This window comes from Hyaena hyaena, unplaced genomic scaffold (genome assembly GCF_003009895.1).
Source record: "Hyaena hyaena isolate Hyena2069 unplaced genomic scaffold, ASM300989v1 scaffold_144, whole genome shotgun sequence".
Classification (NCBI taxonomy): domain Eukaryota; kingdom Metazoa; phylum Chordata; class Mammalia; order Carnivora; family Hyaenidae; genus Hyaena; species Hyaena hyaena.
Genome location: NW_024080776.1, coordinates 2,432,975 through 2,446,311, shown reverse-complemented (window position 1 = coordinate 2,446,311; position 13,337 = coordinate 2,432,975). Strand labels below are relative to the sequence as shown.

At 43.5% G+C, this 13,337-nt stretch overlaps 1 protein-coding gene across 2 annotated transcripts; it reads right to left on the bottom strand.

Moving 5' to 3' along the window:
- Positions 1-656: 656 nt before the first annotated feature.
- KLF17 (Kruppel like factor 17) lies at positions 657-13,116 on the bottom strand. Of its 2 annotated transcripts, none has more exons than XM_039238676.1 (4): positions 13,016-13,116; positions 3,123-3,972; positions 2,462-2,772; positions 657-1,007 (listed from the first exon to the last, which is right to left on the bottom strand). In XM_039238676.1, the coding sequence occupies exons 1-3, from the start codon at positions 13,097-13,099 to the stop codon at positions 2,468-2,470; spliced, it is 1,239 nt and encodes a 412-aa protein (XP_039094607.1). In that variant the 5' UTR covers positions 13,100-13,116; the 3' UTR covers positions 657-1,007; positions 2,462-2,467. The 2 variants fall into 2 exon arrangements, with proteins under 2 accessions (XP_039094607.1, XP_039094608.1); XM_039238677.1 differs by having other exon boundaries at positions 2,530-2,772.
- Positions 13,117-13,337: the final 221 nt, after the last annotated feature.

Sequence of the window (13,337 nt, the reverse complement as noted above, 5' to 3'; positions counted from 1 at the left end):
CATTTCCTGAGGGCGCCCCCTTGTCTTATTACAGCAAGTCCCTGCTATTTGTCCTCACCGCACTCCATACATATTTATGTCCTTCCTCCACCAGATTGTGGCCTCCACAAGGGCTCCACTGTAGTGTATGTGGCACACCCCTGCCCACTCTGGCTCCTCTCAGTTCCATTCCTTGATGAAAGTGATGAGTCACCAACAGACCTCTCTCTTGAATCCCACCCTGCAATCTGGCCTGCTGACCTTACCAGCAGGCATATGTGTAAGGCAGGTGGGGCAGGGTATGAAGATCAGCCTTGGCCCATTCAGCTTGAGATGTCCTGCTTCAGAGAAGGGACCTAGTTCCCAGGTGGGAAGTTAAGAGACCTCAGGCACTTGAGACCTGGGGCAAGTAATTGGGTCACAAACATGCACCCCCTGCCCTTATTTATCATGGCTACTCCCCTCACTCAGAGTTTGAGTGGAGGGCACCTGGATGCCTGGACCAGGTACACTGGGGCCACTTGGAGAACAGACCAAGGTGGCCGTGCAAGAATGGCCAGGGTGGGGATGGGGGTGACAGGGATCACCAAATCTGTGGGACTTTCACAATGCCCAGAATAAATTTGAGCCCACAGAGGTTTGGCTCCTCTCCTTGGCAACACTGAGTGCTCTCGGGATGTTTATCTGTAGTCTTTATGCTCCACAGCAAGGCAGTGTCATGCTCTGAGTCCTTAGTGTCCAACACAGGGCCATGACCAAGGGTAAACACACAGAAAATGGGAGGCTAGCTAACCCCCATGAGCCCTTCAGGTCTGACTCAGGCACCTCCTTGAGAAGTCTTTCTTCCTTGACACGCTCTTCCATTGTCTCTGTGCCGCTCACACCAGTCCCCATAGCCGTGATGCTCTTTGTAGTGGGCTCAAAGAACATTGGTCAAATGAATGGAAGCTTGCTTGCAGGTTGACTCTCCTCTAAGCAGTTGGGTTGGTCCAGCACATTCTGTCTGGAATTCTTTCCTCTTCATTCACCTGCTCAATTTATTACAATAAGGGGTTACTAGATGTTACATATACTCACTTACTGAGCTCAAGGGTCACCTCCCCCAGATGGCCTTTCTGGCCCTCCCCTTTAGATGTTCATCCTCTCCATGGTCACCACACCTAGATGGACTCTTCAGCCCTAGAGCAAGATGGCCCCTTGGCCACAGGAACTCGACCTGATTCATCTCTCTGTGGCCATCTCCTGAAAGTGCTTGGCAATACCAGCAGAAAGCATTATCTCTAGGGCAGAGAGATTCTGGTCGGGATCCCAGCTCTGCCACCTGAGAGTTCGGGCAAGTTCCTTTTTATTAGTTTGCTGCCTAGTGTAACGGCTAGCTGAGAAGTCCAGAAACAAGGTTCAAAACTACCTGAGTATCCAGGATAGTCATTATGCTCTCAGCCCTATGGAGAGGAACAACGTAGGACAGGGCCTTTAATACCTGGTATTTGGTAGTCCAGGTACCTGGGCTCAGTGAGGGGAGGAGGGGAAGTTACAATAGGGCTTGTCCTTCTCTGTTCTCCACCCCCAAATCACCTAGAAAACAGAGCCTAAAACAAGAACTAATTACTGATGTTTTATTTGAGAATTGCAAACCCAGGGCACTAAGTAAGAAAAGGGAAGCAAGGCGAGGAAAAACTGGTGGTAATGCAAAGTGATAGCAGTTGGGTCTTGCTTCTGGACAAGCCTTGAGGAAACACCCTAGGTAGGTGTGCCCATTGGTTACATGGGAAGTCTCCCCCTTGGCTGTACAGTTTGGAGACACAGTGCCTTGTAGCAATTGAAGAAAGGGAGGGAGGAAGGAATTTATCTGCTTGACTCTCTCCCATATTCCATTAGTCAAATGTTATTCCAGGAGCAGTAACTCCCTCACACTTCTGGGTTGTTAATGGCAATTTGAGATGCCAGATCCCATGCCCTGCAGAGGGGCATTCCATGCGAGTCTGGAAGCTGTAGGACAAGACAATCTCTGGGCTTATGGCTGATGAATGCCAGAGAGAATCTGATTTGGTACATAAGTGTCCCAAGCAGTCCAATACTTTTTTTCTCATTTACCAGAAGAGGAAACATGGCAAAGTAATCAAGGACCTTTCCCAAGGTCACATGGCTAATAGATGGTAAATTCAGGATTTGAACATAGTCTGGGTCTGGAAACTATAAAAGACGAAGATAAAGAAGTCGAATTTTATGTAGCAGGCAAAGGAGAGTCACTAAAGGGTTTGGAGCTGGGGAGTGATAGAAGATAAAGAGCTTTTTGATAAAGCTTCCAATTTCTACTTTCCTCCATCTTCCCATGTGGCTAAACTTGAGAGAAGTAGGTGGCCCCAGAGATGTGAGGGCATACAAGACAGTTTTTGAGGAGTCTCTGACTGGGTCCAGAGATCATATAGGCTTTAACACCACCTCATGATCTTTCTCTGTCTTCATCTAAGCCTACACCTACCAGAGACTAGCTGGTCAGAGGCAGGCAGGATCTGGGAGGAGAAGCCAAACTAAAGAGAAGAGATTGACCTAAAGAAGGAGCAGGAGGACCAGCCATTTTCCCATTGTTGGCCTGTGGGTCTGGGGATCCTGGCATCCGCAGATGAGTCCTTTGGTGTTGTCTGAGATGATCAGATCTCATGAACTGTCGGCCGCACCGATCACATCTATATGGTCGATATCTGGTGTGTATCCGCATATGTCGTCCAAGCTCATCGGAACGGAAGAAAGACCATGTGCAGCCTTCCCACACGCATTTATAAGGCCTCTCACCTGGGGGTAGGGGTGACAAGAGACAGAAGAAAGTAAGTTGAAGAATAAGTCACCAGGTGCATAGGAAGGGGTCTCACTCTATGAGGAAGAGTAGTCGAGGCTGAGAAACCAAAAGAACCCCATAGGAAAGGAATGAGGAGGGAACACAATCAGCAGTCCCCATCATCTTGGTACAGTCACACTGGACCATGGGAAAGCAAACTGGTGGGGCCAATATAGCTTGAGCCCAAACTTGAAAGATGACAAGCTAACCCCAAGCCATGACAAACCGATGGCCCAGTGCAAATCTAAAGCCCAGAGACTCCCCCACCCCACCCAACCTTACCCCTCCTTTCTGACACCTCTTTCACCTGTGTGTTTGCGTTGGTGACTCACAAGGTGGGAGCGCTTAGTATAAGCTTTTCCACAGTTCTCATATTGGCAGGAGTAAGGCCTTGAAACTGGGGATCTCCTGGGGGCCCTTTCCTGGGCCTTGGAGTTCCGTTCCACTCTCTGTGGAGCTTGTATAGGCTGCTTGGGTAGCAAGGAGTCTTCCTGGGAGGCTGGCTGGCTCATGAGATGGTCCTGGGATTTTAAAGCCTGAAATGATGGGGACCCAGCTGGTTGCATCCCAAAGTTATGATGATCTCTAGGGGGCAACATCTGAGCCAAAGAAGGGAGCATTGCCTGGACCTCAGACGTGGTTGGGGCCAATGACATTGTAGGTGTTAAAGAGTCTCTATCAGGAGGTACCGCTTGGGGGGCAGAATAAGGCATTGTGGGTGCACTGATGTGGGGCATCATTGAGATTCTATTGGGAGCTGAGACTGGCGGCCCACTGGAGGGCATCTTTAGAGTCCTACAAAATGTCATGGCCACCCCTGGAATACTGGGTTCTCCTAAGGCCATCATCTGGGGTCCCTTGAAAACCATCATTCCTGGCTGGGAAGGAGACATCCCATCACAGTAAGTCATCTGGGAAGGAGCATGAATCACTTGGGAGCTGTAGCTCACGCCATCCTCTGGCAGCGACATATTGAACTGTGGCCCCAGATCACTTGCATTCTGTCTGGGTGCCTCAGCCAAGGCCAAGGGGATCCTCTCCAGCTGTGTGCACTGAGGGAAGTGTTGCATGCCTGACGGGTCATCATTCGAAGAGGTATGCACTCCACTTCCAGGAGATGGACACATGTCCAAGATGGACATGGACGTCTCGGTATCCTTGAAGAAAGAGAATCAGGTGAAATTCACTGTAGTTCAAATTCCAGTTCCACTATCTCCAGACCTCACCCTCCAATATATCTTGCCTAAATTATCCTGCCTCCGAGCCATTCTCCAAGTTGGGCTTTCTAAGATGCAGGTCTGGCTGATAAGAGCACAGTGGAAGCCTAGATGTGCCTCATGCCATTTTTTCCTCCTTGGCACGTTTTTGCTTATCTCATAAAAAGCAACTAAGAAGGCAAATAAAATATTCCACAACCTATACCTTCAGCAAAACCAAGAAAACCCTGGAAGATTATATTTCAGTGTGAGGGTGAAAGAACATCCAACACCAGCATAAGAAAGCCACGCGGGGCGGGGGGTGGGGGGTGCACCTGGGTGGCTCGTTTGGTTAAGCATCCGACTTAGGCTCAGGTCAGATCTCACGGTTCATGGGTTCAAGCCCGCATCGGGCTCTGTGCTGACAGCTCAGAGCCTGGAGTCTGTTTCGGATTCTATGTCTCCCTCTCTCTGCCCCTCCCCCACTCATGCTCTCTCTCTGTCAAAAATAAATAAACTATTTTAAAAAATTAAAGAAAGAAAGAAAGAAATCCACAGGGGCAATCAGTTGGTTAAGTGGTTAACCATCTGACTTCTGCTCAGGTCACAATCTCATAGTTCGTGGATTCAAGCCCGATGTTAGGCTCTGTGCTGACAGCTCAGAGCCTGAAGCCTATTTCAGATTTGTGTCTCCCTCTCTCTCTCTGCCTCTCTCCTGCTCGCTCTCTGTCTCTTTCAAGAATAAATAAACATTAAATTTTTTTTTTAAAGAAAGCCACGAAGTTTCAGATGGGTTATGGCTTTAGCACAACTTAGAAACCATCTGCAAATATTTACCTACAGAAGAGGCTCTCACCTGAGTTGGACCTGCTGTAGACAAGTCTGAGATCAAGCATTGGAGGAAGTAAGGAAAAGAGGCATACTTTCAACAAGAGTGGGGGACTGGCTTGGAAGTCCAAGGAAGTATATCCTGATGACTGACTGGTGTGAAAGAAAGAAAGGAAGAGACTGGTTGTAGAAATAGGACAGGATCCAAGAACCATATTTTTTAAAGCTGCCCATTACTGTAACATTGGAGAGAGTTCTTGAGCTGAGAAACTGGAAAAGCAACCCCACCATCTCCCATCTATTCCTCTACTGGGACAGTCCAGAAAAAAACCAATTTATTCAAATATTAAAACCAAAGTGTAAGTAAAAAATGCAGTGTCCATAAAAGACACTCAAACACCAAAACAGAAATAAGTGATTATAATTTCTCAAAAAGGAAAGAAAATTCAGAGAAAAATGCTGCCACAGGTCAGGGAAAAATGAGCAACATTCAAACCCACATACAAAGAAAGCAAACTTAAAAAGCAATTTCAGCATTTACACCAATTACAGAAACATCACAGAGCAGAAAAGAGGAATTCAAAGAAGTTATGTACAGATAATAGACTACAAGTTATATTGGGGGGGAGGGGACAATGATAAGGGACATTGGAAGAGCTGCTATGGTGGTGGCAAGGTCTCAGGTCTTCACTTTGTAATAATTCATTAAGCTGTACACTTACTTATATTCACTTTTCTGTTTGAGTGTTACTTTTCATGATTAAAATAGCTTTAAAATAATATTGTGAGAAATCAGGATTTTCATAAAATGAAAAATTATATTATAAAAACCAGAGAAGTAAAAATAATGCTGAATTTAAACAGGAAATATTCTACACAATGTCCCTCTTAAGAAGGGAATTTAAGGACACCTGGATGCCTTAGTCGGTTAAGAATCCAACTTTGGCTCAGGTCACGATCTCTCAGTTTGTGAATTTGAGCCCCACATTGGGCTCTGTCGTGACACTGCGGAGCCTGCTTGGGTCCTCTGTCTGTCTCTCTGTCTCTCTCTCTTTCTCTGTCCCTCTTTCACTCACGTGTGTACACCCTCTCTTTCTCAAAAATAAAGATTAAAAAAAATAATAAAAGAGAATTTATAGTGTAAATGCTTATAATTTTAAAAAAATCTCAAATCAACAACCTAGCTTTACACCTTAAAGAACTGGAAAAAAACGAACTAACCCCAAAGCTAGCATAAGGAAGAAAATATTAAAAACATATCAAAGAAACCAAAAGTTGGTTCTTTGGAGAGATTAACAAAATTACCAAACCTTTAGCTAGATTGACCAAGAAAAATGTGTAAGGACATTACTACCAATCTTACAGAAATGAAAAAGATTATAAGAGCCCTATGAACAATTTTATGCCAACAGTTTGGATAACCTAAATAAAATAGATAAATTCCCAAAAAGACAAAACCTACCGACACTGACTCATGAAGAAAAAGAAAATCCGTACAGACCTGTGACTAGTAAAGAGATTGAATCAGTAATCAAAAGCCTCCAGGACCAAGAAAAAGCCTGAATTTGATGGCTTCGTGGTGAATCCTAAACATTTCAATATAAATGCTTCTCAAATTCTTACAAAAAAATGAAGAGGAAGGAATACTTGCTAACTCATTCTAGCATTGTCTTGATACCAAAGCTAGACAAACTCATCACACAAGTAAAGCAAACAATAGACCAACATCTTTCATGAAGATAGATACCCCCAAAAAAAATCCTCAAAAAAAAAATTAGCAAACCAAATCTACCAGCATATGAGGCAGATTATACAATATGACCAAGTGGGATTTATCCCAAGAATGCAGCATCTGAAAACCAAAGTAAAATAGAGGGGGGGGAAGCAGAAAAAGAACTTGAAACAATCCGATCAAGGATGCCTTTTTTTACCATTTTTACTTAACATTGAATTAGAAGTCCTAACCAGAACAATTAGATAAGTAAAGGCATCCATACTGGAAAAGTAAAACTATCTGTTCTCAGATGCTATGGTTTTATATGCAGAAAATTCTAAGGATTACACACACACACACCTGTTAGAACTAATAAACAAATTCAGCAAAAGTAGCAGGATATTCAAATTCAACAAACAAAAATCAATTGTTTCTATACAATGACAGCAAACTATCTGTAAAGGAAATTAGAAAAACAATTCAATTTACAATAGCATCAAAAAGAAATACTTAGAAATAACTAAGATGGTTAATTTAATCACTGAAAACTACAAAAAACATTACTGAAAGAAATCAAAAACATAATAAATGGAGAGAACATCTTAATGTTCATGGATTGGAAGACTTTTAAGAGTTATGATGTCAATGCTACCCAACGCAATCCCTACCAAAATCCCAATTTGCAAGAGTAGAAAAATCGACTCCCTGTAAAGTTCATATGGAACACTTAAAGGGAACCCCAAAAAGCCAAGTACAGTCTTTTAAAAAGAACAAAATTGGAAAATTTACACTTCCTGATTCAAAATTTACTGCAAAGCTACAGGCATCAAAACAGTGTATTCTTGGCATTGGTGCACCTGGGTGGCTCATTGGTCAAACGTTCGAATCTTGATTCTGGCTCAGGTCATGATCTCATGGTTGTGAGATTAAACCCAGTGTCTGGGCTCTGGGCTGACAGCATGGAGACTGGGATTCTCTCTCCCTCTCTCTCTGCTCCTTCCCTGCTTGTGTGCACACAGATGCACACATGTGCTCTCTCTCTCTCTCTGTCATAATAAATTTAAATTAAAAAAAAATTAAATTAAAAGAACCAAAAACAACAAGAAAAACAATGTAATATTGGCATTAAGTATAGACCTATTCGCTAACAGGAAGGAATAGAGCCCAGATAACACCCCCACCCATGTAGTCAAATGATTTTCAATAAGGGTGCCAATTCCATTTAAGGGAGGAAAGGAGGACAGCCTTTTCAATAAAGGGTGCTGGTATAACTGGATATCCACATGCAAAAGAATGGAATGGTCCTTATTTAATACCACACACAAAAATTCAAAATGGGTGAAAGACCCAAACATTGGAGCTAAACTAAAACTCTCAGAATAGGGGAAACGTTTCATGACAATGGATTTGGCAATGATTCTTCGGATACGACACTAAAGGCACAAGCAACAAAAGAAAAAAGAGACAAAGTTGGGCTTCATCAAATTAAAACCCTTTGTGCATCAAAAGACACCACCAACAGAATATAAAGGCAACCCACAGAATGGGATAAAATATTTGCAAATCACATATCTTTTTTGTATATAAATTTTTTCAATGTTTATTTTTGAGAGAGAGAGACAGAGTGCAAGCAGGGGAGGGGCAGAGAGAGAGGTAGGTACAGAATCTGAAGCAGTCTCCAGGCTCTGACTGTCAGTACAGAGTCCAACGTGGGCCTCGAACTCATGGACATCAAGATCATGACCCGAAGCAAAGTCAGACACTTAACCAACTGAGCCACCCAGGCACCTCACAAATCACATATCTAATAGAGACTTCATCCAGAAAATATGGAGAGCTCCTAAAACTTAACATAAAAACAACCCAATTCAAAAATGGCCAAAGGACTTAGATAAACAAATGGATAGTAGACAAATGAAAGATGTTCAACATAACTAATCATTAGGGAAGTGCAAATAAAATCCACAATGTGATATCACTTCAAACCCCCTTAAAATGATTGTTATCAAAACAAACACAAAAATAAAAACAAAAAACCAAACCCAAAGTGTTGGCAAGATATGGAGAAATTGGAAGCTTGTACACTGATGGTAGGAATGTAAAATGGTGCAGCCACTGTGGAAAACAATATGATAATCCCTCAACAAATTATACATAAAATTACCATATGATACAACAATTCTCCTTCTGGTATATACCTACAAGAACTAAAAGCAGGGACTGAAATACATATCTGTACACCCATGTTCAGAGCAGCATCATTCAGGGTAGCCAAAATGTGGAAGCAACCCAAGTATCCATTTACAGATGAATGGATAAACAAATCGTGGCATACACATACATTGGAATATTATTGAGCTTTAAAAAAAAGGAGGGGTGCCTGGGTGGCTCAGTGGGTTTTCATCTCAGTTCAATATCATCTCATGGTTCTGCAATCAAGCCAGCAATAAGGCTCTGTGCTGACATGGAGAAGCCTGCTTGGGATTCTCTCTCCTCCTCTGCCCCTCTCCAGCTCACGCGGGCATTCGTGTGTGTGCTCTTTCTCAAAATAAACATGTACAAAAAAGAAAAAAAAGGAAATCCTGACACATATTCAACATGAATGAGCCTGGGAGACATCAAGCTAAGTAAAATAAGCTAGTCACAAATGGACAAAGAATGTATGATTCCATCTATATGAGGGATTTTAAGAAGTCAAAGAAATAGACCTGGTGGTCTAGTTGTTAGGATTCGGAGCTCTCAAAGAGAAAGTAAAATTGTGGTTGCCTGGTGGGATTTGGAGTAGAGGTGGGGGATGGAATTAGGAAGTTACTTTTTATTGGTTAAAGAGCCTCAGTTTAGGAAGCTGAAAAAAAGCTGTGGAGATTAATAGTGGTGATGGCTGCACAGTAATGTGAATATGATTAACGTTACTAACTATACATTTAAACATGGTTATGATATTTTTATTATGTAGATTTTACCACACTTTCTTTAAATGTCTAAAAAAGGACACAGAAGGGGTTCCTACTGGCCAAATTTGTGACAGTTTGAGAATCAAAAAGAATAACGACTGTTGGTTGTAACAGAAGCTTTGAACATTGTGAATTGAAGTGAAAGACTTAAGTGTTTATTATCTTTCCGGGAGGAAACTTCTTTCAAAATCACAAAAAGAGTCCAGTTGTTTAAGAAAAACCCTATTTTACAGAAGAATGCACACTAATAAATGCAGAAGGAATGGTGGGATTGGAAAATCATTAGTTTACAACTCTTAATGAAACTTTTAAGGAAAAATTAATATTTGGTTGACACCAGCAGGTAGATGGGGCACTGGACATGCTGGACATGACATTTGGATGTGTCCAAGGTAACATAACATGGATTACTTTCTGACCACAAGGCTAAATCTTAGGTTTGAAGAGATCAATCAGGCTTTTCACTACCTCAATTCTAACGTCACCCAAATGTGGAAAGCCAGATATGTCTTCTGATGAAGATGAAGCCTATTGTACCTATGAGGCATTCTTACCAATGATCTGGAATCCAATTAGCACTATGAGGCCTAACTCCAATCTAGAGGTGATATAAGAGATAGAATGTCAAGCTAGGTTATACCATGAGAAAACAACCTGATAAATCCAGAAGAAGGATTTGTCTATAAGACAAATGAGGATCATGAAAAATGGAAAGGCAGTCAGTAAAAAAGAAAACTATTCTAATTTCAAAGAAACTCAAGAGATGTAATAACCAGATGCAGTGTATGGTCTTCAATTGGATCCTGTTTGGACATATCAGCATTAAAGACATTTTAGGGACTACTAGGGGAATTTGAACAAGAATCATATTTAAGATTATATTAAGAAATTATAATTTTGGTCTTCGCTGTAAAACAAAAACTATCTTCGCTGTAAAAAAAACTGTCTTCGCTGTAAAAAAAAAAAGAAATTATAATTTTGGTAGGTTTGAAAAGGTTTTGACTGTGGAAGAAAACGTTATTTTTATTCTTTTAAAATATTTATTTTTGAGAAATAGAGTGCACGAGAGAGAAGGGTAACAGCAAAGAGAGAAGGAGAGAGAGAATCCCAAGCAGTCTCCACCCTGTCAGCTTAGAGCCCGATGTGGGGCTCAAACACACAAATTGTGAGATCATGACCTGAGCCGAAATCAAGAGTCAGACGCTCAACAGACTGAGCCACGCAGGTGCCCTGAAAATAATTTTTTTACCCCTAGAAGGGTTGAGGAGATCCTCTCTTGTTTTATTTACCACTATATGAAACTAGCATAAAGTAGGCACATAATAGGACCCAGATGACTGCCTATTGGATGCGTATTTCTGGGGTTCTCTGCCCCTTTCTCCTTCCTCTCTGTGAAGGCCCTCTTTCATTTTCCTGATCCTTCACAGGCAAATTTCTTTGGAGATGTCTAAAAAATACACTTTACCACTATCTTGCCTTATTATTCTCAAATGCAGTCTGGCCCCCCTCTCTCCATAGAAATAGCTTTCATAAAGGTCATTGTTGGGGGCACCTGGGTGGCTCAGTTGGTTAAGCGTCCCACTTCGACTCAGGTCATGATCTCACAGTTCGTGAGTTTGAGCCCCGCGTCAGGCACTGTGCTGACAGCTCAGAGCCTGGAGCCTGCTTCCGATTCTGTGTCTCCCTCTCGCTCTGCCCCTCCCCTACCCGCACTCTCTCTCTCTCTCTCAGAAAGAAAACATTTTTAAAAAATATTTTAAAAAATAAATAAATAAAATAATAAAGGTCATCAATGACTTTCATAGTCACTACTAAGTCCAAACACTTGCCGGATCCCTTCTTGTTGACCTCTCAGGAGCTCCCAAGACTACTGGCCACACTCTTCTTGAAATGTTTTCCTCCCTTGGGACTCAGGAACACATTTGTCACACTTGCTTGGTTTTTCTCCTTCCTCCTCCCTGGTCTTCCATCCTCCTCAGTCTCCTCTACTGGTTTCCCTCACCTACAAATTTCTAGGCAATCTTTCTCATGCTAATGATCCATCTTAGTTTTTATTCCACTTGTTCTTAAACCAGTAGCTCCAGGGCAGACTTCTCCTGAATCTTCCAGCCGCCTAATGCTCAGTCCATTTGGATAGCCCAAAGGCACTTCAACGGACTGTATCTAAAACTCCCATTCATTCTACTCACCCAGCCACAGGGGTTAAACAACAACAACAAGCCGGTTCCCTCTCATCCTTTGCCTTCTCAGAAAATGACACCATTCTTCCCCTACCATGCAAGCCAGAAATCTGGTAAGGTGTCCTGGATGGCTCCTTCACCACCTAGATCTAAGTAATTACCAATGCTTGCAGTGTCTACCTCCAAAACATGTCCAGGGTCTATTCGGTTTTCTGTCTCCACTCTCACCTCCCTAGTTAGGCTGCCATTTTTTTTTTTAAATGTTTTATTTATTTCTAGGAGAGAGAGAGAGAGAGACAGCGTGAGCAGGGGAGGGTCAGAGAGAGAGGGAGTCACAGACTGAAACAGGCTCCAGGCTCTGAACTGGCAGTCAACACAGAGCCCGACGCGGGGCTCGAACCCACGAACCGCGAGATCATGACCTAAGCGAAAGTCGGACACCCAACGACTAAGCCACCCAGGCGCCCCTTGGCTGCCATTTTAGTTCTCACTTGGATTATCACAATACCTTTCTAACTATTGCCTTGAATTTGCCCACCTCCACCAGGGCACTCTATAAAAAATGCAAATCTAATCATGACTGATCACATTTAAATTCCTCAGTGGCTTCCTACTGGTTGAAACCCCTGCATGATTCAGTAAGGTCGGGGAATCCCTGACTCCCTCCCCTTGGGCCACGCTCTCATCACTCTCTTGGTCTTGGTCTCTGTCCATCTTTCATTTCCTCCAGGGTGAAGGCGTACAGTCTCTGGTCTCAGGCCCTGCAAACCCTTGACCTAACCAGTTTCTCAGTCCCACCTCAAATCCTCAGCTGTCTTCTCAACCTCCTAAATCAACTCAAACACTTCTGCTGTTTGTTCCTGTGACACCTGTTCTCCTTCATAGCAATTTGTACACTTTCAATCATTCAGCGATTTATTAATAAAATGGTACAATATCTTATAGTAAGCTCACCATGGTATTCCCAGGGTCTTGGCAAAGTATTGCCACTTAGTGATTTCTTCCTTCTTGCCTGCTCCCCACTGACTTCCTAACTTTGTCTTCTTTCCTGGATACTCAAGTCCCTCGACAAAACGTTACCTGGAACTTTTTTTTTTTTTTTTTTAAACCCCTCCACCTCCAAGCATCCAGCAGAGGTGCTAATGCTTGGTGGATATTAATTGTATAAACGACACGTGACTTGTGTCCTCGATCTCCCACCCCCTCTTCCCTTCCCAACCCCGTCCCTCACACTTCTGATACGCCAGAAATTTTCCCTCCACCGCCAGCTTGCATTTATCCCACCCCGAGTTCCCCACGCCCGCCCCAGTGCGGATTTCTGGACTCACCTGCACGAGCTGGTGCTGAGCCTCCTGCCACTGGCTCAGCCTCTCAGCCTCCTGCCCCATCTCCTCCTGGGATGGGCTGCACATCAGGACTGTGTGCGGCTACAGACCCTCACCAGAGCACAGCTGATACGCGACGCCACGGGGTTGCAGGTCGGGTGTCCACGACACAATCAGTCACCGCGCTCCGCTTCTACCTACCAAGGCGCCGGGGGGCGGAGCCAAGGGGCGCACCCACCGACACACCCATCAGCAGCTGCCCCGCCCCGCTCCAGCGGGCACCTGGGTCCAGCCCTGGGACCTCAAACCTTCACTGTATCTTGTA

What these genes read in the sequence shown, in the direction of transcription:
- KLF17 (XM_039238676.1), bottom strand. Translation starts at nt 13,099, where the DNA reads ATGTGCAGCCCATCCCAGGAGGAGATGGGGCAGGAGGCTGAGAGGCTG. An exon ending in CTCAGCACCAGCTCGTGCAG is followed by an intron (nt 3,973 to 13,015) that starts GTGAGTCCAGAA and finishes TCTTTCTTCAAG; the next exon opens with GATACCGAGACGTCCATGTC. An exon ending in TCACCAACGCAAACACACAG is followed by an intron (nt 2,773 to 3,122) that starts GTGAAAGAGGTG and finishes CCCTACCCCCAG; the next exon opens with GTGAGAGGCCTTATAAATGC.